The sequence below is a fragment of the Heterocephalus glaber genome, unplaced genomic scaffold (genome assembly GCF_053883595.1).
Source record: "Heterocephalus glaber isolate CG9 unplaced genomic scaffold, H.glaber_assembly_v1.0 deba00000768, whole genome shotgun sequence".
Classification (NCBI taxonomy): Eukaryota; Metazoa; Chordata; class Mammalia; order Rodentia; family Bathyergidae; genus Heterocephalus; species Heterocephalus glaber.
The window spans coordinates 12,363,387-12,389,862 of NW_028258162.1; the positions used below are offsets into that span (position 1 = coordinate 12,363,387).

General features: G+C 40.0%; 2 protein-coding genes and 1 pseudogene across 11 annotated transcripts in view; 1 reads left to right on the forward strand and 2 right to left on the reverse strand.

Moving 5' to 3' along the window:
* The window catches only part of Mastl (microtubule associated serine/threonine kinase like), a 42,295-nt gene extending 28,560 nt beyond the window's left edge, over positions 1–13,735 (reverse strand). For 4 of the 10 annotated variants that reach the window (XM_004859888.3, XM_004859889.3, XM_021240478.2 and 1 more), the window contains exons 1-7: positions 13,480–13,733; positions 9,654–9,791; positions 6,164–6,303; positions 5,378–5,466; positions 3,592–3,698; positions 2,929–3,076; positions 219–391 (exon numbers count right to left, since the gene is read on the reverse strand). In XM_004859888.3, coding sequence (XP_004859945.2) covers positions 219–391; positions 2,929–3,076; positions 3,592–3,698; positions 5,378–5,466; positions 6,164–6,303; positions 9,654–9,791; positions 13,480–13,662 — 978 coding nt within the window. In that variant the 5' untranslated portion in view covers positions 13,663–13,733. Of the gene's footprint in view, positions 1–218; positions 392–2,928; positions 3,077–3,591; positions 3,699–5,377; positions 5,467–6,163; positions 6,304–9,653; positions 9,792–13,479 lie in introns of all 10 variants that reach the window. The other 6 variants (XM_013077805.3, XM_021240477.2, XM_004859887.3 and 3 more) reach the window with 2 other exon arrangements.
* Positions 13,736–13,813: 78 nt separating this feature from the next.
* Yme1l1 (YME1 like 1 ATPase) overlaps positions 13,814–26,476 on the forward strand; it is a 36,272-nt gene continuing 23,609 nt past the window's right edge. Inside the window, exons 1-4 of the mRNA XM_004859885.4 lie at positions 13,814–14,375; positions 19,621–19,752; positions 21,233–21,395; positions 23,502–23,600. Coding sequence (XP_004859942.1) covers positions 14,343–14,375; positions 19,621–19,752; positions 21,233–21,395; positions 23,502–23,600 — 427 coding nt within the window. The 5' untranslated portion in view covers positions 13,814–14,342. The remainder of the gene's footprint in view (positions 14,376–19,620; positions 19,753–21,232; positions 21,396–23,501; positions 23,601–26,476) is intronic.
* LOC147829101 (uncharacterized protein C2orf15-like) lies at positions 18,809–19,266 on the reverse strand (annotated as a pseudogene).

Here is a 26,476-nt window from a genome sequence, read left to right on the forward strand (position 1 = left end):
TATATATCAAGCAAGAATAACTCCACAACTGAATGGGAAATGAAATATCGCACAAGAATCTGACAGCATCTCTCGGGAAGAAAGCATTTGTGGTCATCCCTTGGCTGCTGCTCACGTCGCACTTTGATTTCCTTATGGGACTGGTAATAATGGGCAGGGTGCTGGTCATGAACCCAGATGCACACAGAGGTGGTTAGGTGGAAAGGAACCCTTCTGACCTGGCAGTCCCGCTCCCACTTGGGGCTGCTGTGGCAGTCCGACTCCACACTGGACACGAAGGTGTGGGACTGGCTGCTGGTGCTGGAAGTAGCCAGCCTCCTCCTGGACTGGAGCAGACCGGGCGTGAGACACCTCATGGGCACCCCCGGCTGGGGAGCAAGCGTTTCAAGGCCTGTGGGTAGAAGACAGTGAAGCTTAGGCCACATCTCTCATAGCCCTCACTGCACCTGGACACTTACCGGGGATTACCTGGTACGTCTCAGAACTATTTAGTCAAAAACACTGCCCTCCACGGGATGGCTGCAAGAATTTCTGCTATGATTCTCATATTTAGATTCACAAATGTTAAAAATACATATACTGCTCTAAGGTTTAGAGCCAAAAAAAAAAAAAAATCCGCTTAACATTTCTAGAGTAAAAACCAGGACAAGAGAATTTATTTATGCAGTAATTATAAACTTTTTTATTTTTGGGGGATCGAACTCAGGACCTTGCACTTTTGAGCCAGGTGCAGCGCCACTGAGCTAAATCCCTGGCCCTATTTGTACAGTAATTAGAAGGAATCATTTTTGAGTTATTTCTGATCCAATATGAAACTATTCTTGATAAAGGAGAATTATTGATGTGCTGTATCCACATGTGCAATGAGGTTAGACTATGACTAAATTTACTCTGTTCAACTTGTATTGAATTAAAAATAGAGCGTTGTTGTGATGCTGCAATTTACGTGATCACAAGCATGGATTTTAGACATTCATAGTGACCTGCCTTCCCCACTTGCCTCCATTTTTTTCCTTTTGCAGTGCTGAGGATCAAACATGGAGCCTTTAGCATGCTGGGCAACCACTTACCACTGACACATTCTATTCCTTGTATAAGGGGTTTTCTTGATATAACTGGATAAAGCAAATATTATCATGCAGTGGCTAATACCAAGCACCATCTACGTGATACTTGCTTCTTTATCATATATGAAAATTGCTAAAAATGGTTCTTGTCAGCTCATCATTAGGCATAAGACAATTGCGCCTTTGCTTTCGGTGGTATTGGGAACCGAGCTGAGGGAGTGCTGAGCTACCTCCCTTGCCCCTTTTAATTTTTTAAATTCTCAGATAAAGTCTCCTAAGTTGCCCAACTGGACTTTGAAGTTGCCACCCTCTTGCTTCAGCTTCCCAAGAAGCTAAGCTAGAGGCATATGGCATCACTTTGCTGACAACTGTGCTACTGCTGAAGATATAGGAATAATACATGTGTGTCAAAATTTTATAAATATATGAAAAGATGCATATGTCTTGTTTTCTTTCCCCAAAAGAATGAACATGATCTCAGTCTTAAGGAAATTCTTTTTTTTTGAAAAGGAAACAAGATTTTAAATATTCATATAATCTTATCTATTTCTAAATGTCAGAGTTCTTTTTTTTTGGTACCAGGGATCGAACTCAGGACCTTGTGCTTGTGAGGCAGGCGGTAGCAACACTGAGCTAAATCTGCAGCTATGTCAGACTTCTTGGTCAGACTTGAAAACATTTTTTTTTTTTTTTGGTAATGGAGATCGAACTTGGGACCTTGTGCTAGTGAGGCAGGCAGCGGGACCACTGAGCTAAATCCCCAGCCCAAGAAAATGTTTTTAACAAGTCCTTGACAATTTCCAGATTGGTAAACTTCCTATCTCTCTGGCAAAACTTGAGACCAGAGGGCCAATCTCAAGGAAATTCTTAGTCTTATAGATTTTTGACCTAGTAAGTCTTAGAATTCTAAAACAGAAACGAGTATTTCAAAGTCCATGTAATCCAACTTTTTTTTCACTACTCAGATCCTCTCGGTGGAATTCCTGAAATTCACTGAGTGAACTGCTTAGTAACATGGGAACTTATGTTTAACCAAGTGCCATCTGCATACTGCGTATTTGTTAATGAGTTATCCCTTAATCACTATTTGTGATTAGACCATTTCCTACTTTGGAACTTTTGATAGCGCCTAGTTTCCTACATATTTCTGTAATGACATCTGACTTTTCCCAATATACTTACCAGGCTTCCTTTCCTACTGCACATGCTTCTCATGCTCACACATCACACTTAGTCCCTACTGTCTGAAGGTGGACTATGTCCACGCTATTGGATACGCTCGTGTCTATGTCTGAAATAGACACAAGCTTACGCTTTTTGCTACACTGAAGCTAGGAAGTCCTTGCTTCTCTTCTGGGTCCAGTTTGGCTATCACAGAACCATTTCAGTTAGCATTTGTCCCTATTCCCTCTTGTCAGATTCATTTTAAAGAATTGTTAATGTTGTCTGTCCCAACCTCCTATATGCCTTGCTATTTGTCTTTTATTGCATGCAAAAATATATTCGAGTTTTTAAATTTAAGCTACCACAAAATCTTTTGGAAATACATCCATTGAGACCCATAATACTGCAGATACTGTATCTTGTTTATAATGTATAAGATTTCTACAAACCCAGTATAGGGAAATTAACCCAAAGATCACTGTAATTTTACAGACATTTTATTCTATTGATTTATGAATCTGCCACCACCCTGGTCAGACATGACATTTACATAATGAAACATAGGCATGCCCATAGGTGGTTGGAATATTTGTATTTTTAAAATATTAAGTTGATATTATGACATCTTAACATTTGAAAAATATTTTTTTTCCTTGAAGGAGACACTTAATGTAATAAAGTACTACTTTATACTCACAGGAATATAGTTTGCTAGAATAAGGCGTAGTCTCCTTTTGATCTATAGACATGGGACAAATTAATCCTTGAGAAAGCTGTGATGTTTCTGATAGATGGGCTGAAAGGATGTCTGTAGAATCTTGATTTTTTTCTGCAACTGGTGTGAACTATTAATCAGAGAAAATTAAAAAACAATGCTAAAAGATTTAACTTCACAAAAATACCACCTAAGTGTGTATATATATATATATACATATATATATATATATAGAGAGAGAGAGAGAGAGAGAGAGAGAGAGAGAGAGAGAGAGAGAGAGAGGCTGTTATACCACATAAGTTGACAAACCATCAAAGACATGTTACCTCATGCTTGTTTTTTTTTTTTTTTTTTTGGTACCAGGGATCGAACTTGGGTCCTTAGCTTGCGAGGCAGGCGGCAGCACCACTGAGCTAAATCCCCGGCCACCTCATGCTTGTTATTTACATTTAGTTTTATTTTTTTAAAGGGGACTTTGAATTTTAAGGGGTAATTGTTTTTTGGTCTTTTTTTTGGTACCGGAGATCAAACTCGGGACCTTGCACTTTTGAGGCAGGCGCTGGAACCACTGAGCTAAATCCCCGGCCCTTGAGGGGTAATTGTGAAAAAATATATCATATGAGTTTTTCCTTATCAAGAACTTACAAATCTCAGAGAACTGATGAGTGATAATACTTGTCCTGGGGTTCTTGAATAATCTTGCTTAGGTTTGGCCATAGATGGTGTTGTAAGGATATCCATCATATTGATATCTGTGTATGCAAAGGAAAGTATGTGAATATTTAAAAGCTTTCAATTGTGTTTTCTGAACTTTGATCCTCTCTCTGAATTATTAACCTTACCTGTAAAACTCTTCTATGCTTCCTAGTAGCCAGCACTGTAATATCTAAGTTGATAATCTATCGTTTATCCACTTTTTTTTTTTTTTTCTTTTGGTAGTGGGGATCGAACTCAGGTCCTGGCGCTTGCGCACCAGGCGGTGAAACCACTAAGCTACATCCCTGGCCCTGTTTATCCACTTTTTAACGATGAACTTACATAACTTTGAAATTTTTCCTATTAAACATAATTCTGCTAAAAATGATTTTATTCATGTATGTTTTGCTCTCCTGAGCTGCTGGTTTTCAGTGCTGGGGACTGCATGTTAGGCAAGCACTCCATCACTGAGCTAACCCTCAGCCCCCTGAACTGCTTTCTTAAATTCGAAAACATGAGCTCAAAGAGAATGAAAACCTTCTGTTTTTAAAACACACTGGTGGGCTGGGGATTTAGCTCAGTGGCACTGTGCCTGCCTCGCAAGTGCAAGGTCCTGATTTCAATTTTCCAGTACGGAAAAAACCAAAAAAACAAAAAACCCCCCAAAACACACTGGCAAACTTTCTTTAGAAAACACTATGCAAATTTACAATGCCCCTAGACAAACCTACTTTGCTTTTTTAAAGTAGTTTTGTTAATTGGATCATTATTCCTTTTTTATAATGTTTACTTGTATAAAATGGTTCATTTTTTTTTTTTTTTTTTTGGTACCGGGGATCGAACTCGGGACCTTACGCTTTCGAGGCAGGTGCCGGAACCACTGAGCTAAATCCCCAGCTCATTTTTTATATTAGCATTGTTTTAATTATTACTAGTGAAATAAACATATTTCCATATATACATATGAATTGTTATCTTTGCTCTTTTGTTATTAAGGTCTTAGTGGTAGACATTTATATTTGAATAAATTATTAGATATTGACCCTTCATCATATTATTATTTATTTTAGGAGGCAGGCATGTTGCCACTGAGCTAAATCCCCAGCCCCTTATTTTAGTAATTTTACTGTTGCTTTATTGATGAGAACCAGTTTCAGTAGAGAGAAAGGTCAGAAAAACAGAAATTATGAGTTTCCTTTTGAAGATCCAAGGATTTTTCAATGTCTCTGAAGATCCAATAGTCGCCATTCCCATTTTTGATTATCTGTCTGTCTATCTATCTATCTATCTATCTATCCATCAAGTGCTAGGGATTGAACCCAAGACCACATGTATGCAAAACATGTACTCTTAACACTGAGCTATACCCCTAAACACTATTTTTTATCTTTAATGGAATAAGATATATGTAGTCTATTTTAGAATAATGATAACATTTCACTTAGTACAAACAGAACAAGTTAATGAAACATACTCTCTAAAATTTTTTTTATGTTGTTGTCTTTTGTAGTCTCTAAAATTTGCTGGAGCTTTACTGACATTTATTTATTTATTTTTGGTACTGGGGATCAAACTCAGGACGTTGCATTTGTCAGGCAGGTGTTGCATCACTGAGCTACACCTCTGGTCCTCTGAGCACTTTTTTTTTTTTTGGTACTGAGAATTAAACTCAGGACCTTGTGCTTGCCAGGCAGCCGGGCTGGACCTTTAAAAAGGTACTTTGTATTTTTCTTACCTCTATTCAGAGTCACTTTGGAAAGGCCAAAATCTGTCAGTTTAATATGACCCTCATTAGAAATCAGCATATTGTCTGGTTTCAAATCCCTGCACATAAAACAAAAGGAAAACAGATATCTAAAGAAAAGGTTAGTTTTAATCTTAGAATGTCTAAGAAAAAAAAGAGTGTTTTATAGAAGAGGCAAATTCTATTTATTTCCTCTACAATAAAAGCATTTATTGGTGGCTTTGCAAAGAACTAAACAACTTTCAAAAGCAATTCTGTGGTACAGCTGAATCCAGAAAATGTTAAATGATTTAATAGATTTAATACTAGATTATCTGTGGCGTTAGATTTTCCATTAAAATAAACCGCATTGGTTAAAATCAATTGCAAGTCAATTCAAAATTGCATGTTTCTTTTAGAAGAAAGTAAGGTAAGATTTAGCAGGCAGAGTGACCTAATCTCTCTGTGCACACAGGCAAGGACTGCAGATCACTAGGCCTGCACAGGGCAGCACTCTGGACGATGGCAGAAGAGAGCAAAAGAGTTTAATAGCATGCACACCAAACACGGCGTCCACGTGGAAAGCAAAATAATGTAAGACACAAAACAGGAAACACAAAATAATGTAAAATGACAAAACAGGAGTTACAGGAACTTCTAGGCTCACACAAGTTAAACTTTAGATAATGTGGAAATATGGGCAAGTGGTGAAAGTAAATATCCGAGATCCAAACATTTAACACACAATTTGATTATGTGTACATTGAAGTAATAGTTTAGAGAAAAGTCAGCCTTTACCTGTGGATGATTCCGTGCCTATGAAGGTAATCGAGAGCCAGTGCTACTTCAGAAATATATTTCACAGCCATCTCTTCGTCAAAATAGCCATATATATGCAGAAGAGACTTGACATCTCCACCAATAAGGTACTCCATTACCTATTCAAAAATTTAATATCGCAAAGTAAAAACAATGTGCTTACTTCCAAGATATAGCATTGGGCATTACAGTTACATATTTTTAGTATAGTTCTGTAACAAAACACATTTTCTCTTCACTCATTATCCATTAATGCTTCACTCATGTTCCATATAATCTTTTCTTTTCAAACCTATGCTGGGAATTGAGCTCAGGGCCTCTGCACTAAGCTGTGTCTCCAACTCTTTTTATTTTTTGAGACAGGGCTCTTGCTAAGTCATTAAGTGACGGGGCCCTTAAGTGGGATCCTCCTGCCTCAGCCTCTCTCAGTGCTGGGATGACAGGTGTGTGCTACCACACGTGACTTCACGGAATTTTTAATTAAAACTTAAACTGGTTAGCTTGAACACAAATTTAGACTTGTAGAAATAGAAAAATTCTTAGACTATCAGAATGATTTTCCATATAGTCTTCATCTGGATTCACTCATTCTTAGCATTTTGCCATTTTGCTTTCTTTTTTCTCCATACATGAGGTATGATCACAAAATTTGGTATTTAAATAAAAAAAATCATTACAGTGAAAGACATATTGCCATTAATCCCCTCTCAAAGTATTGCCCTGCTTCTAATACCACTATCCCATGGTTCTTGCCACTTTCCGAACCTGTTCTGGAAGTCCAGTTTGTGAGGTTCTCTACTCATGATGTTGGGTTGCCTGTGTCCTGCATCAATTCAAAACAATTGCGGCAATTTCTGTCCAGCAGAAACATTACGATGTGGCCTCATCCATCTTATTCACTGGATCTGGCACCATGCAACTTCCCCACAGTCAAAATGACCGTAAAAAGTAAACATTTTGAAGAGATGCAGGACACTGAGGCAGCCTCAACAGCACAGCCTCTCATGAAGGAGGACTTGCAGAACTGCTTCAGAAAGTGGGGAGATGAGGGCATTCGTGTGTTTGAAGAGTGCACTTTGAGGGGTGAATGGCAATGTGTCTTCAATGTGACAAATTTTTTATTTTTATTTTTAAAATTCACTGTAATTTCATCATACCTCATATGTATACAAAATAAACTTTAAATTTATATATCAAATATGTGTATTAAAACTTATAAACCATAAAGTAATTAATATACTCAACATAAATATTTTATAAACATAAATTTTGCTTAGACTAGAACATTTAATTAAAAAGAAAAACAATACAGTCTTGGGTATACTTGGTGATAAAGTTATTTCCTTGCATGTGTAAGCCCTGTGTTGATCTTTAGCATCACATAAAATAACCCAATGTGGCAAACGGCAAACCTGGTATTAATGGCATAATTTAATTTTATGTTTTTGAGATGAGGTCTTCCTGTGTTACCCAAGATGATCTCAAATTGTTGGGTTCAAATGATCCTGAGCTTTCCAAGTAGCTAAGACTACAGGCATGCAGCACTATACCCAGCTAATGTGTACATTTAAAACTTTTGGTGAATAATTTGAGAATAAAGTTGAAAAGGCTATGACTTGTTACCATTTAATTCTTTATTGCATTCCTCCTAATAAAACATCTTTACACAACTACAGTGCTGTTAGATGATAGCATCATCTAATATGTAGTCTGTTTCAACCTCGTCTGACCATCGCTCTTCACCCCTTCATCAGAACTCTTACTTCAGAGCTCTTCATCAGAGCTGCTTACTTATTCCACTGATTTTAGGACCTAAGCATTGGAAAAAGTCTACCAGGATGAATAATTCCACCTACCCCTTTAACATCACCGCTGGACTAGGCTTGAGGGAACTCCCAGCTAGATCAGGATGGATGCTCTAGCTACAGGCTTTGGGGTAGGGGTCAGGGGAGCCCTCATACTTCATGTGCAACAGTAAACTCTAAAGGCATTCGAGGGCCTCAGGAAAAATGAAATGATTAAATGACTCTCTCCCTTCTTTGGAAACAACATTTAAAACTGTTCCCATTTTATTCTGTAAAGATCCACATAGTAAATATTTCAGGCTTTGTGGGATTACATTACCAATTACTCATTCTTGTCACTCTATCACAAGATAGATAAAATGTAAACGAAAGGATGTGGATAAGTTCTAATAAAACCTTACTCACTGAAATTCAAATTTCCTTATTTTCATGTATCACAAAATAATACTTTAATTTTTTTCCATCCTTTAAAAATTGCAAACACAAAAAACAATTCTTAGCTCATAAGAGCCAGATTTAGCCCTTAGGCCACAGTGTAGTTACCACTGGGTTAAGAAATAGAAAGGTTGGGCCGGGGATTTAGCTCAGTGATGTCGCCGCCTGCCTCGCAGGCACAAGGTCCCGAGTGTTCAATACCCGGTACCAAAAATAAAAAATAAAAAGGCAGTTATTCAGATTGTATTCGGTATTTCTTTTGTTACTGCCAACGTATAAACATTTTTTGACTCAGATGGTGAATCACCCAAAAAAGCAGATTTCCAGCTCATATTTTTTCAGACTCTAGGGTTTTCCTGTTTTCTTTAACCTTGCTTTCAAGGTGAATGCCAATTCCAATTCCTTTCTCACTCCAAAATCATTCTCCCTTGGTTCCTAAGTCTCACCTCCCATAGAGGAATCCAGCATGACCAAGCACAGCGATTCACACTAAAGGTTCTTTGCATTTTCTGTTCATTGTTTGAATAATAAAAAGGTTTTTAAAAAACCCTAAAACAAATCATCAATTGTATATTTATTAAAGAAATTACAAAATCCATGATCAAATCAATGAACTCTATATTGGCATTAAGAAGGATGGAGTTACCATTAAGTGGAAAAAATAGGGAGAATTAAATCCACTTACTATACCTGAAGATTTACTGAAAGATTAGAAACAAATTAAATCATCAGGTAGCAGACGTTTCTAGATCAGACATCATTTCTGTAACCCACCTGAAGTATTCTTTAGAAGAGATTAACATGTAAGTCAGTAGACTCTGATAAAGCCAATTATACTCCGTAATGTGTGTAGCCCTCAATAATCAGTTGAAGGTCTTTTTTTATTTCTTTCTTTTGGTAGTACTGGAGATTAAACCCACCACCCTTGCATTGAGCTACATCCTCAACCTTTTAAATATTTCAAGACAGGGACTCATTAAGCCACTAAATTGACCAGGCTGGGCTCAAACTTGTGACCCTCCTGCTGCAGCCTGACAGAGTGCTGGGATTGCAGGTGCATGCAACCACACATGGCAGTTGAAGGCCTTTCAGAGAAAAAAGGCTGAAGTCCCCAGAGGAGAAGGGAATTGTCTCTGGACTTAGGGTTAGGGTTAGGGTTAGGGTTAGGTGTTCTTAAACCAGTGGATTTAGCGTGCTGAATGAACGAAGAAGTAAAATGAGTTACTCACCAAGTAGACATTACTTGCTGACTGCAGTGAATAGTATAAATGGACAATGAAAGGACTTTTGCTTAGTGCCAGTGCGTCTCTCTCAGCTTGCAGCTGATGAGTCATATTTTTATTGATCATGTCTGCTTTTTTGACAACCTGTAACAGACATTATAACAACAGACACTTAGTGAAAGCATTCTCAGGTTTCAAAGTGGCCATCATAAAAACACTAGTCAAGAGACAACACAGAGGGGCCACCTGGCCTCACACTGCCATCGAGACACTGCCAGAAAAATAGCTAAGATGGTAACACACACACAGCATTATCTTGAAGACAGAAGTACTTGTAATATTAAGTGGCAAAAATATCACATCAATTTTGACAAGGAAAAATAAATAAGGGCTTCCTAACTGACCTGTATATTTGTAGGTAACTGTTCTGTGAATCTTATAACAAAGCTAGAAGACACCAACATTCCTAAGAAGCCTTTTGGATAAGCTGAACCTGGGCACAGTCTAATAGCAGCACTAGCAGCAACAATACAGATTTAAACTTCTGATTCTTCTTTTTTTTTGGTACCGGGGATTGAACTTAGGACCTTGCCCTTGCAAGGCAGATGCAGCGTCACTGAGCTACATCCCTGGCCCTTTAAACTTCTGATTCTTTAATGGATAGAAATAAAATCAAAATGCTGCAAGATGTATGCCTCACTCACGTTAGAATTATTAGAACTAGTGAAGCTTAGTCTCAATTGCTGTCTTACAGAAAATACTGATTAAACTTTCATTAAATCCTTAATGTAAATTACGTATATAATATAATGACATTCATCACTGGAAATTCCTTAATGTAAATTATAAAACAAAGCTATAATCTACATTAAAGTTGGAACTGAACTAATCTGAATAGTTACTAACATTAGAATCAATTCTCAATGCGATCACAAGAAAAAAAGGCACTGGCAGACCGGGAATGTAGCTCAGCAGCCACAGCGCCTGCCTGGCAAATGCGAGGCCGAGTTCAACTCCCGGCACCACACGAAAGCACAACTTTATTTTAGGCATTAATTAGTGTAATCAATCATTAATATTTGTATATGATGAATTCCAGCCATGCTTCCTTAAGAATAATGGGGGAAGTTGACAATGAAAGACTATCATGACTTCGCCAATCATTCCACGGGACTGGAAGCTCTGTGCAGGCTTGATTGCTTTGTTTGCCACTGTAGCCCAGATCCAAAATATTTAGTGAACAAATTAATTGGTGCTTTCTTGTCAGCAGTTGATAATGATTGATTACTACATAAAGGAAAAGTAAAAATCTTAGGAAGCATAAAGCAGGTAACTATTCTAATGGCAAGGTTTGAAGTTTTGAAGGGGAGCTGAGTTACATAAAAGATTAAAGAGAGAAGAATGGAAAAGCATTCAAGAGGAACCAGCATATACATAAGCTCAGAGGCAAGAAAATACACGGCACCAAGGGTCTAGTTTTGGCTGAACACAAGGTGTGTGGGAGATACAGTAGAAATCTAGAGCCAGAACTTGAAGCTTGACTACTTTTGTAAGGAGTCTGGACTTTAGCTTGAATGTCAGCCCACGGAATGGATGAAATGGAATGCTGGCTCCAGTTTGGGTCATTCCAATACACTAGGGATGGAAATGAAGATCTGATGAATCTCAAAAGCATCTTGCCAAGTGAAAACACTAACAACTGCATATTGTATCACTGGATTACTTGAAATTTCCAGAAGAGGCAAATCTGTAGAAAGCAGGTTAGTGGTTACCTGAGGCTGAAGTGTTAAAGGTGGAAGCACTGCAAATGAGCAGAAGAGGTCATTTTCTGGATAATGGAAATATTCTAAAATTGGATGGTGATGACAGTTACACAGCTCTTTAATTTACTAAAAGCCACTGAAATGTACAATGACAAACCCTGGGGGAAATGAAGGCCTATACTTGGGTACAGACTTGGGAATAGAAAGGAAGGGGTGAAAAGAATGACTATGAGAGGTAGAATTTGGAATAAGGAGATACGATATACAGATGAAGCAGAAAAAAGTTAAAATAATTCAAGTTTCTAGCTTGAAGGACAGGAAGGATGTTGGTGTTATTAAGTGGAGAGAGGGAATACAGAAGGTTCAGAGTTTAAAAGTCAGGTGTGGAGGGTTGTTTGGGCTGAGGCAAGTGTAATTTGGAGGTGTGTGCTCGTAGTCTCTTGTCAGTGTCCAACAGGAAGCTGAAACTGCAGGGCCTATCGCCTCCTTCCCTTTATGCCTTCATTCAGTGCTGAAATGTGAGTAATACGAACCCTTGACAGAGTGGACAGCTTCAAATACCTGTTGAACGCTTTTATACATACACTGCTGCAAGGATGGAAAGATCGGCATAGGACACGTTTCAGCTTGCTCTTTAAATAAAAGCACATTCTAGACATCACAATACAAAGTGTGAAGAGCATTGTTTTCATCTGCATCTCTCAGATGACCAGTGATGTTGAACATTTTTTCATGTTTATTTGCTGTTTCTACCTCACTCCAGAAAGAATGGCTGCTATCAAGAAATCAACCAATAACAAACACAGGTGGGGGTGTGGGGACAAAGAAACCCTTTTCCACTGCTGGTGGGAGTGCAGAGTGGTGCAACCACTGTGGAAATCAGTGTGGAGATACCTCAAAGAACTAGGGTCCCATTTGACCCCGCTATTCCCCTGCTGGGGATCTTCCCCAAAGAATTAAAAGAATCATACCACAGTGATATATGTGCACCTATGTTCATAGCAGCACAATTTGTAATAGCTAAAACTTGGAAACAGCCCAAATGCCCATCCACTGGAGACTGGATAAAGAAAATGTGGGTTTTTTATAAAATGGAGTACTACTCAGCCATAAAGAATGATAAACTCATAGCTAAGTGGATGCACATTGGGGCGGTACTCTTCAGTGAAATAAATAGGACACACATGTGTAAATATGGAATTGTTTCTCTGGTGTGAGAAACTGAAAGTGTAAATGAGGATCAAAATGTATAATAGATAATGTGAACTAGGAAGAAAAGGTCCAAAAGGGAAGGGGAAGGGGAAGTGGAAGGAATAGGAGAAAGGAAAAAACATGAGAAAAGGAAAAAACGGAAACAAAGTCTTTGAAAATAGGGAGGAGGGGGTGAAGGGAGGCAGGGGAAGGGGGAAAAATAAGAACCAAGATGCATCATGTACAGGTACAAGATCCCAATGAGGAACGTCATTGTACTGTATACCTAAAGTGCACCAATAAACGTAATGAATGAAAAAAGAGTAAGTGTAAAAAGAAAAAAAGGAGGTTTGTTTAATGAGATCTCTGGTTGTACAGCAGCTTAAATATTAACCTATTACAAATGGATAGAATTAAAATATAACCTGCAAGCGACTACTACCAATCTAACGAAAATCCCAAACTTAAACCTGGTAAAGACCAAATTAGTAAAGAAGGTGCAGAAGATACATGAAACGCATAAGCAATACTAACATTTAAACATTTTAGAATAGAGCTATCAGGAAATAATGCAGCTTCCTCCGAGTTAAATCACACTTGGAATCAGTGCACTGAACCGCATTTCAAAGCAGACGTAAAGGGAAAACACAACCACCAACTAGTTAATGCTCTTCGGTTCAGAAAGACGCCTGCAGTGTGGGTCAGAGATGAACCGAGCTCCTCTGCCCTCGGTTTCCGCCTTTGTTAGAGCAGCGCAGGGCTGGGCGGCCGGGCCCGGCACTTCCCCTGGGCGGGGCGGGGAGGCAGGGCCGGGGCAGGAGGGCTGGGGTCCGGGTCGGGGCCGGGACAGGGCTGGTCCCCGCACGTCCGCGTCCTACCTTCACCGCGTACAGCCTGCCGCCTTTTTGCCCCAGATACACCTTCCCGAAGGCTCCGCGGCTGATGGGCTTCACGATGGTGAATTCCTCGATGGAGGGCGGCCTCGGAACCGGGACCGCGTGCGCCCACGGCCCCGCCGCCGCGCCCCCTCCGCGCTCCCGCTCGCTCCCGGCCGACTCCATCGCCGACAGCGGGCGTCCGCAGAGCCCCGCACAGGCCGCCGGCTGCGATTCCCGCCAACCAGTTCAAAGCCCGGCCCCGCCCCGCCCCGCCCCGCCCGCGCCGTGACGTCACCGCGGCGCCGGCGTGAGGGGCGGGGCTGGAGGCCATCGCGGGGGGAGGGGCTGTGACCCCGCCCTCGGCCGCGCCCGCGAGGCTCCGGGCGCCCGGGAACTGGAGCAGCCTGGGTCTGGCAAGCTCCTCACAGGGTGACTCGCCCGGCGAGAACTGGCGCGGGCCAACGGGAAAGGTTTGGGTCTACTGTGAGGAAAGGGCACTGAACTGTAGCAGACGCAAAAGGCGGCTCGAGGCGCGGTCGGGACAGGGTTTGTAAGGACGCGGGAGGCATCTGAGGAAGAGCAGTGGGGTGAGCGCCTCCCCCGGAGTAGGGCGCGGCACGCAGAGCCGGGCCGCCGGTCGCCGCTTCCAGCCGCGCCCCGACCCGGAAGTGCTGTTGCGTCTGCTTCCGGGGCAGGCTGTCGCGCCGCGGCCGCAGGAAGGCGGCCATTTTCCGTTCCTGCTGAGCTGAGGCCCCGGAGGGCGAGAAAGGAGCAGGAGAGGGCCGGGCTCGCGCCTCCCTGCCGGGCGGAGCGGAAGGGAAAGAAGGGAAGTCTCGGGCGGGCGGCCGCGGAGGCCCCAGGAGATGTTCTCCCTGCCGAGCACGGTCCAGCCCCAGGTGAGCCCCGCGTCGAGCTCGCGTCCCGCGGCCCTGCCCCCGGCTGCCCTCCAGCCGCTGTTCAGAATCGGTTTTTCCGAAGCGAGGCGAGAGGGCGCGGTCGAGCAACGCGAGTCCCGGGCCTGAAAGTGGGCGACGGTACAGCGCGAGAGCGGCCCGACGCTTAGTGGGCGGCGGCGGCCGGAAAACCGCGGGAGACGCCCGACCGCTCCGGGCCCCCGGCTGGGTGGGCGCTGCAGTAGCTTGAGTGACCGCCGTCCCTGGGCCAGAAGTAGTAAAGGTTGGGGACGTCTTCATTTGGAGTTCGGATTCAGCCTCCTCGCCATCTTTTTGTAAAGCAAAACGGTAGAGAAGAAAGGAGTACGCGAGATTCCTCTTAACCCTCTCCGGAACTGTTCGCTGTGATAGTGTTTTGTTCCTCATTCGTTTCAGGAATCTCATTTTTGGATGGTACCGTTTTAATAGATGTCATTTTTCTTTCTTGAAAGTGCTCACAGATAGCAGACAAGTATTTTTTGAGAACCTTTAAATTGATTCCCTTAGCGTCTTGGTTTAAGAGTATGATTGTGCGTCTTTGTTTAATTCCTTTCTTGGTGCTAGTACAGTAATGGCTGGATAATAGAAAATGAAGCAGTTGTTCATTGGGTAGCGGTGAACAAAGCAAATGGAAAATCTTTTATCAGTGATATGAAGTAAAGAGGATTAAGAGTCACGTGAACAGTGAACAGTAATTTCAGGCGTAGAGCCAAGTGTCAGAAGAGTTTAGTAGATTGGAGGAACAAAAATCAGACCAGTACCGGTGGAGCACTAGTGATTAAGGGGAGCAGTGTCAGGCGTGAGATTTGCAGGAAGCCTTGCAGGAGTTTGCTTTTCATTTTAAGCCCGGTGGATACCATTGAAGGATGTAAAACATGGTAAGATTTTCATTTTTAATAGATCACTCTGACTGCTGCCTGTGTGAAGACTATGAGGGCAAGAGTGAAAGTCTTAATTAAGGGTGATATTGCAGAAATCCCAAGAAAGGGATGTTGCTCCCATTGAAGTGATGGCAGTGATTCTGGAAAGAAAGAAAATTTCATGAGCGATAGCAGAGAGGCTTCTGGTTTCATCAGCTGGATACAGGAAGGTGCTGTGCCCCGAGATGACAGTGTCTGGAGGAGTCCTAGCAGACGTTTGAGAAAGAAGTGTGAATGGTCTATTAATTCACATCAAGGATGCCTGATTTTCTCCTTCAGCTGCATGACGCCTTAGTGCTATGTGACATACGTAGAGATGGTGAAGTGAGTTTGTGTATTCCTGGCAGTCTTACCTGGGCTTTACCCAAGGATATATATTTTAGAATAAATTTTATCCTTTTTCTCCTCTATACTGATATAGGTGTGCATAATTTTAAATAGCTTATCTGATAGGCTCCTTTGTTCATGTAATAAAATATAATGGGACATAAAGAAGGCCTCTGTGATGAGAAGTCTTCTAACTCTGGAATTCCCCCCTCCGTCCCCCAGTACTGGGGATCGAACTCAGGACCTTGCAGTTGTGAGGCTGGCGTGGCACCACTTGAGCTAACCCCAGCTCACCTGTGGAATTTTTAGTTACATTCCCTGGGTTAGAGTTCTTGGTCCCTTACTAGCTGTGTGACCCTGGATATGACACTAAATTTACCTGAATTCTTGCTGTCTCCCTCTGTTAAATGGGAAGTATCTTAGTCTGCCTCAGTAACAGAATACCTCAGCCTAAGTTATTTATGTAATGCACAAATTTATTGCCTCACAGTTCTGGAGGCTGGGAAGTCTGTTATCAGGGTGCCAGTATTTGACAAAATGGTAGAAGAGTTTAAGACCAAGAAAGGAGAACTCTTCGGTGATACTCTTCTTAAAGGTCCACCTAATAAAGGGGACAGTCAAATCACAGCGAAAGTATAGTAGTGACTAATTTTTATGGCTATTATGAAGATTAAATGAGACAAAACATTATAAGAGATGGTTTTTAGTAAAAGCCCATTTTATTCAGTTTCTCAAATATTTGTGTAGCATAGCAAATATTGTTTATTGTTAAATATCGCACTGTTTTGCTGGGATACAATATTGGATAAAATTGGAAAAATAATAAAATGTAGAAAAATCCTTTTGCAGCGTGGAATTTACTTTCTAGTTGGAGAGTGTGTAAAATAAAACATTTGTGTAGTCTTTGTGGTCTTCCTGGCACAGAGCTACTTGTAATTCTTGATCCCTTGTTGATCACATCTGTCTTTAGGCTAATGAGATGACCTGAATCTTTAAATGGCCTCGGGGCGGGACTAGGGACTGAAAAGACCTAGTGATTAGAGAGAGTACTTCCATTCTCATACTTCTAGAGAGAGAAGGCAAGGCTGGAGTATCAGCGGTATCAGAAACTCCTTTCTGTTTGTGTTTGCTTCGAGACAGGTCACCTGTGAGGTCCAGGCTGGCCTCTGCCTCCTAGTGCTGGGATTACAGATGAGCACCACCATGCCCAGCTAGCTTCTTTAGAAACTCTACATGGGGACAGCCTGCATTCACCTGCATAAGGGTGTCTTGCCTTCACTTCATGGTGGATGTGGGCACCGTGCACGAAGGGGCCTTTTAAACTTTGCCCAATGAACCTCTGCATTAGTTCTTCCTTTCTGTTTTTTATTGTACACTGGTAACATAAAGTGTTTTCAAGTTCTGAGAGCCATTCTAGCAAGTAGACGTGAGAGGGTTTTATAACTGGCTGGTCAGAAACATGATTGACCTGGGACTTGTCACTGACATCTGAACTGGGGGCTGAGTGGTGGGACTAAGTCTCCACCTGTGGAGTCGTGCTAACTGCAGGCAGGTACTGAATGTCAGATAACTAATAATGTCAGAGAGAGAGAGAGATAATATCAGTCTACAGATACTTGAGTAAAGTGTTTCAGTAAAGTATTACTGAAAAGTGCCGAGAAGATAAATAGAGCAGAGAACTTGGATAGGTTACTTTTGAGAAGATTGTTGAAATATTAGGGTAGGTAGGGGAAGAACTCATGAAAAAAAGACTTTTGAGCAAACAACTGAAGGGAATGTGAGAGGGAGTTATGCTCTATCTGGACAAGAGGGAACAAGTGGCAGTGAAAGGCCTTCGGGAGCCTGTCCGATGTTCCAGGAAGGGCAGGAAGGCCAAGGCGGGTAAGGCCAGAGCACAGAGGTGAAGTGGGCAGAGTGGGAGGAGGGACAACCAAAGCACGGACGGACGGCTTTGGTTCTATAGGTCACAGTTAGGACTTTGGCTCTTCCTAAAAGCAGAAGAGAAGCCATTGGGGGGTTTTGAGCAGAGGAGTGATGTGAGCAGGTTGGTTAAAATCTGATCTCTTTAATCCTCTACTAGGAATATACATAGCCACCTAAGGGCAGGAGCAGGGATTTAGAAACTATTGCAAAATTCACACAAAGTTGGTGGCAATTTAGAACAAGATGGTGACAGGGAAGGAAAAGTGCAAAATTCAGAGTTTATGTATGTTTCACTTTTAATTTTTAGTGGTGATGAAGTATTTCACTCTGTGATAGTCATATATTTTGCCATTCTCCTAATGATGGAGTTCCCCAGCTATTTAAAAGTATTAATAAAAAATTACCTCTAGGAGCCAGATTAATAAAAACTGTACTTCTGTAGTCCCAGCACCTGGGAGGCAGAGGCAGGAGGATCTCAAGTTTGAGGCTAGCCTGGGCTACATGACGAGTTCAAGGTTCAAGGACTACATGTATATGATAATTCTTTTGATTCATAGATCCAAAATAAATGCAAAAGCAGTAAATGAGTGCTTGATGTTTTTAACGTGTGCGTGTGTGTGTGTGTGTGTGTGTGTGTGTGTGTGTGGTACTGGGGGTCAGACACAGGGCCTGGAGCATGCAAGGCAAGTGCTCTACTGCTGTGGTATGGTATGCTTCTGGCTCAAAATATAGTTTCACTATTCAGGTTTTTTTTGTTTTTTTTTTTTGATTCTGGGGATCGAACTCGGGTCCTTGCGCTTGTGCAGCAGGTGGCAAAACCACTGAGCTAAATCCCCTGTCCTACTCAGTATATTTTTAACTTTTTTTTTTTTTTTGCTGGGACACTTCATTTTTAAACCACTCATTAAAGAAATTCTTTACAATTACAGTAAAATGTTTTGGTATCATTCAAATACTGTCACTAAAAACTGGTTTTTATCAAGGTTAGAATATAATCCTAGAGAAATTTGCTTTAGGAATTTTGAAAGGCTTTCCCTCCCTAGCCTGACTGCCTTTTCACTATGCACCATCAAAAGATACAATTTAAGGACCGGGGATTTAACTCAGTGGTTTCACCCCCTGCTGCGCAAGCACAAGGACCCGAGTTCGATCCCCGGTACCAAAAAAAGAAAAGCTACAATTTAAGATGATTCATAAATAGTGAAAATAAAACATATCTTACTTCATTTTGTTAGGTGTTCCTAATGCAGTTCAGGTCTCAATAAATACCTCTTAATTGAAAGCAATTTTTGGTTTCTTCATTCCACATCTGTCATTTCTATTCCATCACTTTCTTTAACATATACCACTGAACCCAGAGCTTTTTCTGAAAGAGAGCCTGTGCCAGTCTCTTCAGTTTTTGTAAAGTTCTCTTGGTTTGTGTCTTCTAATCTTATTTTCTTGGTATTTTGCAATAACTGAGTGACTGGTTCCAAACTGCTTTTCTCAGTCTCTTGCATTAAGTGATGGTCCACTTTTGAATTCATTCACATGGCAGATACCTGAGTAGCAGATTTACTATGTGAAAATCCCATTGGGTAGTTTGAAGATACTTTTTAAAGTAGTAGAATCATTTCTCCAATTTGATTACAGAAAAAACAGGAATTGCTAAGTCTCCTCAAACGTGAGCTTGCTTTTGAAATGCAAAGGTTTACACCACATCAAGATCATCAGAGGGCAGCTGTACAAACCTACCTAATGTCATCCGGACTGGCAGCTCACTCCCAGGAGTCTGGAGCTGGAGGACCCGACCGGGGAGGGCCCCCCCCCCCCCCAAACGAGCTCTTGGGTGTAGAAAGAGCTGTGGCCAAGAGCAACCGTTCTAATAAAAGTGGGTCCAGAATGATGTCGGATCCCTAGGAAAAAGTGCAGAGCCACCACTGGAAGCAGCAGGAGTCGGGCGGTGGGAGCCTCTTTTTAACTTTTAACATATCCTAAATTCTGACAAGAAAAAGGAGATTAAAAAAAAATACTTAATTTGAACTTTTCTCTTTTTCTAGGTTACAGTTCCTCTCAGTCATCTTATCAGTGCCTTCCATTCACCAAAACCTGTATCTGTTCCCGTCAATACATCAGTTTCTCAAAACAAGCATCGAGATGTAGTTCCTGAGCATGAGGCTCCCAGCAGTGAGGTAAGTTTTTACCCTGGTTGTGTGAGGAAGTCTTTTTGATATAGTAAATGCTTGGAATGTTTGTGATCACCTGACCATAATTAACTGTTACTCATGAGTGACTCACTACAATTACCTTCCCCGTCTCAAGGAAGACAGTATAGTAAGACATCGTTTTCTGACTTTCAGAAGCTTTGAGTATACTTAAAAGTGTAGGTATTTGAAAGTAAAATGTACAAGCTAGAAAACTATGCTTTCAGCATTCATATAATTATAAATCCAGTAATTCCTAGGATATAGGGAATTATGAACCTAAGAACCTTCATATTTCCAAATCAGGTAGTTACTTACGAGCTCAGAGTATGTTTTCAAGAAAAGATGTTATGATAGTTAAGTTTCCGGAAAGCCTCTTTAACTTTCTGCTTTTAGTTCTGATATCAGGAGTTCTGGCAAGGAACAGTGGAGGAAGAGTAGAAAGAGAGTTTTAGGGACTTTGTAGGGCCAGTCTTAGAATAATATTGTGATTAGATGAAAAGCTTGTCATCTTTACACTGTCTCTTTTTCCTATGTATTTTATCAAATGAAATTGCTGAGTTGGTGGTAGAGGACATTTTTGGTGCTTGGAAAGTAGCTAGCAGCCAGAGTTCATTTGAAGGCTCGTGGTGTGAAGTACGGAATTGATGTCCCTAGGGCCTTGTTAGTCTTTTTTTTTTTTTTTTTTTTGGTACCGGGGATCAAACTCGGAACCTTGCGCTTGCGAGGCAGGTGGCAGCACCACTGAGCTAAATCGCCAGCCCTAGTTAGTCTTTGTATTTGTCTTGGCAAGTACTGGATTGCATCAGAACCTTTTCCCATTGCTGAGCACCCTGCTCTGCTCGGTCACTGCTCACTTTCTTTACTATGTGGTGACGTCTTTGCTTTCATCAAATGTTGCTCATCCAAACATCGGCTCCAGAATAGTAGCAGCAACACATAACAAAGTAAAACTTCCTGGCCAGCAGTGGTGGTGCCACACTAGTGATCCCAGCACACTGAGAGGCTGAGGCAGGAGAGTCATGAGTTCAAGCCCAGCTGGGCTATTTAGAGATTTGGTGAGGCCCTGTCTCAAAAAATTAAAAAGGGGCTGGGATCACTGGTTGATAGACTGGCACTAGATGAGAGTCCCATATATGATAAGGGAAAAACACAAAACACTTAATATCATTTTGTGAATCATAGTGCTTAGTTCAGTGGTGATTTTGGCTTGAATGAAAAGATACATTTTCCCTCATTCATGCTGAAATGTTATTTCCTTATTTAAGGATACCATTAGGGATATAAATTTTCAGCATTTGTCAAACTTCACATGACTGACCTCAGTAAAATTAGAATTTAAGAATATTTTCATCAATTTTAAATAGAAATCAATATATTTCTTAGATTTGAAAAAATTGTTTCTGGTGGTAAATAGTCTTTAAGTGTGTCATTAATGTTACTATTTGGTTGACTTAATCTTTTACAGCCTACACTTAATTTAAGGGACCTTGGACTGTCTGAATTAAAAATTGGACAGATTGATCAACTGGTAGAAAATCTACTTCCCGGATTTTGCAAAGGCAGAAGTGTTTCTCCCCACTGGCACACGTCTCATGTCTCTGCACAGTCCTTCTTTGAAAATAAATATGGTATGTTCATATATTTGGTTCCAGTGAAAATTAGCCAACGAAGTAGTATAAAAAGTAGTTAGATCTCATTTATTAGCATATACTACGGACCAGGTTCTTCAGGTTTTCTTTTTCTTTCTGTTAAGTTTTCACATTGAAATAATGTCAGATTTTCAGAAAAATTTGAAAGATAGTATAGAGGATTTTCACATACTCTGCACCTGGATTCCCTTAATTTTGACATCTTCCAGAACCATGGTACACTTGTTAAAACTGAGAAATTCACATTGAGATTTGTGGAACTGGGACTTGAACTCAGGACCTTTGCACCGAGCTATATCCGCAGCTTTTTTTATTTCTTGACACAGGGTCTTTGAGTTGTCCAGACTGGCCTCTAACTTGGGATCCTTCTGCCTCAGCCTCCCAACAGTGCTGGCTTGGAACAGTGTTTTTAATTAAGTACAGACTGTTTTGATTTCAGCAAAATTTGCTATAACTAAATAACTTCTTTTTTTCCCCCCAGTAAGTTTATTGGTACATTTTTGGTATAAAATACAGTTACATTCATCATTGGGATCTTGTACCATTACATGAGTCTCTTGGTTCTTTAAATAACTTTTTTTGACATTACTGTCGTTTTTCCTGTTCCTAGATCTAACCCAGTATACCGAATCACATTTAGAAGAATGTGTTTTTTGTTGTCTTTATTTTAACTTTAGGTGACACATTTATTAGATTCTGGGTAACATACTAATCTTTGAGAAAACACTGATGAAGAAATAGTCACAGTTTGTTGTTTTATGAGATATGTACATTTTTATTTGAAGCTTGTCACAACCTGATGTTATAATAAGTAGGTTTATACTGCGATCTGTTGAAAGGAATGTCATTGTAGCTTCCAGAATTTCTTTTTGGCTAGCACATAAGGAATATTAGGGCTTTATCAAAGTGTCTGTGTCATATTAATGGAAGAGCAGGTTTTTTTTTTTGGTACTGGGGATCGAACTTGGGTCCTTGCGCTTGCGCAGCAGGCGGTGAAACCACTGAGCTAAATCCCCGGCCCTGAAAGAGCAGACTTTTAAAGTCAGTACATGCCAAAAAAGTCCAGTAATAAAAGAACAAGTTTGAATAGTTGACAGTGGTTTGATTTGAAGCAATACCTTGCATTGACTTAATTCATTTACTAAACCTTTACTTTTCTTTCATCTCTGTATTTAATATGAAGATATAAAGAATACAAGAGTGAGGGGAAAAAACTGTTTTGAGCTTGGGGACTTAGACTAACAATCCTCTTCTGTTGTCTATACAAAACTCTTAAAGTGCTTGACCTATATTGAGTGTTCAATAGGATAAACTTTTTACTGTCATATTATTATTGTTGTTATTATTGCTCTTCTAATCTGTATATGTAATTCTGACTGGGACACATCATTGACAACTACTACTTCTTTCTTTTTTTTTTTTTTTGGTACTGGGGATCAAACTCAGGACCTTGCGCCTGCCCCAGAACCACTGAGCTAAATCCCCAGCCCACTACTACTTATTTCTATTGTTGCCGCCATCAACCATGTCCCTAGCATCTTAGTTGTCAGATAAGATTGACACATTACTTAAGAGTAGGAGTTGGAAAGGATTGCTGTATTCATGGCTTACAGCTTTGTGAGGAACTTTCTTCATACTCACTATTATGGAAACTTTGAAAAGGAAAAATAGCAGTGCTGTGGTTTGTGTTTTTTGCCTCATCAAAGCTTCTGAAATTGTCTCTGAGAAATAGCAGTTCCTTATCTCTTTAAACTCTAAAGGTAATTTTAGCTTAAACATACATACCTTATACCTCTGTTGCTATTGAATTTAGTTCTGGCAGGTATATACCAATGTAAAAGTAACCTAACTGTTAATGACATAGTATGTTCATGACCATAGTATGAAGAGCTCTGCAATTTAAAGTAATTAAATTAATAATGCTTTAGATATTTTATGAAAGCAAAGTCGTATCATAGACAGAAGGTGTGAAACTTGTTATATTGTGGTTTTTCTAATACTTTATAAAAATTCTTAATACTTCATGTGATTTTTGTGTTTTTGGTTTGGAAATCAGGAACTTAACTTTTTGCAATTTCGCTCTAGGTCACTTAGATATGTTTAGTACTTTACGTTCCTCTTGCTTGTTTCGACAACACCCAAGAACTCTTCAGAGCATTTGTTCAGATCTACAGGCCTGGCCAGGTATGAAGCAACAACTGTATTTGTTTTGAAAAATATAATAGATTACTTAAAATTTTAAGATTTGTTTTAATGATGCTAGTGATTATGAATATCTGTTTATAATGGACAGTAGGACCTAAGAGTATTTGGAATTTATCAGTTAAATCGTTCTGTATTATTTTAGGTCTGGAAAATATATACTAGGTGCTATAAACTTTTTGTGTGAGTGACAAATACCACAGTAAATCAAGCTCCAGGGAACTTACCTACACCTACTTCAAAATAATTGATTAGGTGCATTTGTTTACTAGCCCTTATATCAGAAGTCCATTGAAATGAAAGATAAAACAGTACTAAAATGAGAAAAAAGGGGAACACCAGAAGAGTTTTAGTAAGTTAAAGTAGGTGATAGCAAATTGATAGTGAAATCAGATTTTCATTCATTATTTGTTAGTTGATTACCAGGCACTAGTAGTAGTTGTTAAGTGATCACAACAAGTGATAGTTGTGAATGAAATAGACGTGTTCCATATCTTCATGGAATTTAGAGTAGTATGTTGTGAAAGATGTGAGTACTTCTCTTTCCAGTAGAACTCGGGAAAAACCCCAAGCTCAGAGTCAGTAAAAGTGGGCTTTGGGAAGGTTGATACAATAAACAATTGAAAGATTGACAAAAATAGGAATATGAAGAATCTCTGTGCCTTTTTTTTTTCCCCCTTGGTACCAAGGATCAAACTCAGGACCTCGGGCTTGCGAGCCACTGAGCTAAATCCCTGGCCCTTCTCCATGTTTATGTTTAAGCAAGAATAGAAAGAATAGAGTGATCAGTACTCCCAGCAGATGAGTTTCTTTACCACTGCTGTGGTGGTAAATGTATTTAGACCACAAATCACAGACTCATGAATGAGCATGATACTATGGGTGTATGTGTGATTCATTCACACCTAAAGGAACCTGTTGGTGTCTTTGGCATCAGTACTCAAACCAGGAGTTTCTAGAGACAGCCTCCTCATGTACATACACATTCACTCCTCATTCCAATCTGCTTTTTTGCTAATTGTGGTCTAAAAGTTAAGTCACATGGCCCATTTTTGAGATGGAGTTTTGCTAAGTAGCTCAGGCTGTCTTCAGATTTCAGTCCTTCTGCCCTAGTCTCCTGAATAACTGGGATTATGGGCATGTGCCACTGTAACCACTTTGTTGAATAATAAAAAAGTGTTGAGATAATTAGCTGTAAGTTAGCAAAACTGACCCAAGAAGAGGAAGAGGTAGGATAATAACTATAGATTGAAGGATAGTATATATAAAAAATTCCTTACTCCAAAGTTCAGATGATATTGAAATTAACATTCTTTATATAGAATGATTAGTTTCCTGTTATTTAAGAAGACTTTCTTTTTTAATAAGCCAGGTGTGGTACGCATTTATGAGACTAGCTACTTGGGAGTCTGAAGAAGAAGAATTGAATATTTGAGGCCTGGCTGGGCTATATAGTGAGACACCCTGCTGGTCAAGCACTCTACCTGTAAGCTACAGTTCCAACCCTAAAATTATTAAAAAGATAAGTCGGGCATGATGGCATGTACCTTTGGTGCAGGCTACTATGCAGGCTGAGATGGGGTGATCCCTTCAGCCACGAGTGCAAGATGACTGGGCAGCATAGCGAGACCTAGTGTTTACCCCGCCCCACAGAAGTAAAGATGACAACTAGGCTTTCCTGTTCATTCTGTAAGGTTGCCATCTAAAACTGGTCATTATTAGAAAAAAAAATGCAATCTTTCCTGTTCATTCTGTAAGGTTGCCATCTAAAACTGGTCATTATTAGAAAAAAAAATGCAATATGTCAGTTTCTTAATAAATATGAAACCCTAGGTGAAATCTGGTAAAACCAAGTCTAGACGTGTGCTATGCACATCATGATGGAGTACAGAAGTAATTTAACATTAGTAAATCTGTTGATTCATCATGGTGATTGGAGAAGGAAAACAGTATTATTTCAGTGTGTGATGTTATTTTATTTTTATTACTTTGGTTTTTGAGACAGGGTCTTGCTATGTAGCCCAGGCTGGCCTCAAACTCGCGGCAGTCCTCCTGCCTCAGCCTCCCGAGTGCTGGGATCACAGATGTGTGCTATCACGCCTAGCTCAGTGTGTGATATATTTTAATTGTTGTGCTTCCTAAAAATTCTTAGAAAGCTAGAAATGGGAAGAAACCTTTTAAAATTTCTTAAAACATCTGTTATGTTGTCATCAATGAGAGAAACAAGATGTTTAGTACTTTGTTTTTATTCAAGATTTGGGGATTCTGAACAATATGATTAAAAAAAGAATTGATTCATGTATAAATCAAAGGAAGGAGCAAAGTTGTAATTCATAGGACATATGGTTATTTACCATAAAATCAACCAAAGGTTGTTTAAATAGTGAGTTTACTTTGTTTTCATACAAAATAAATGCAGAAAAATAACAGCTTTCTTTTAGCAGATTATATTTACATTTCTTCAAAACCCAGCGTTTATCCTGACAAGAAATAGATGTTTACAGACATATACATATGTATGCTTATTCAGCTTTACTGAAAGAACTGAGTAAAACAAAAAAATGCCAGATCATATTTGGAAGGACATAGCATAATAACAGTATTCATTTATGTCCAAATTTATAAGTTTAGCATACTTACAGTAAAATCTCTAAAGATTTGTGGAAATTAAGAAGTAAGTTATGTACGTTTTAGCAGTAGAAATCAGTAGTGTAAAACTAGTGCTGCCATATGTCAGTGTAAAAAAAATTAAGAATTTGAGTCAATAAACAAATGGATTATAAATAAATGTTATTAGGCTAATTGGCTATTCATTTGGGAAAAAAGCTAATCAGGTTCTTTTTTCACATTATACCAAA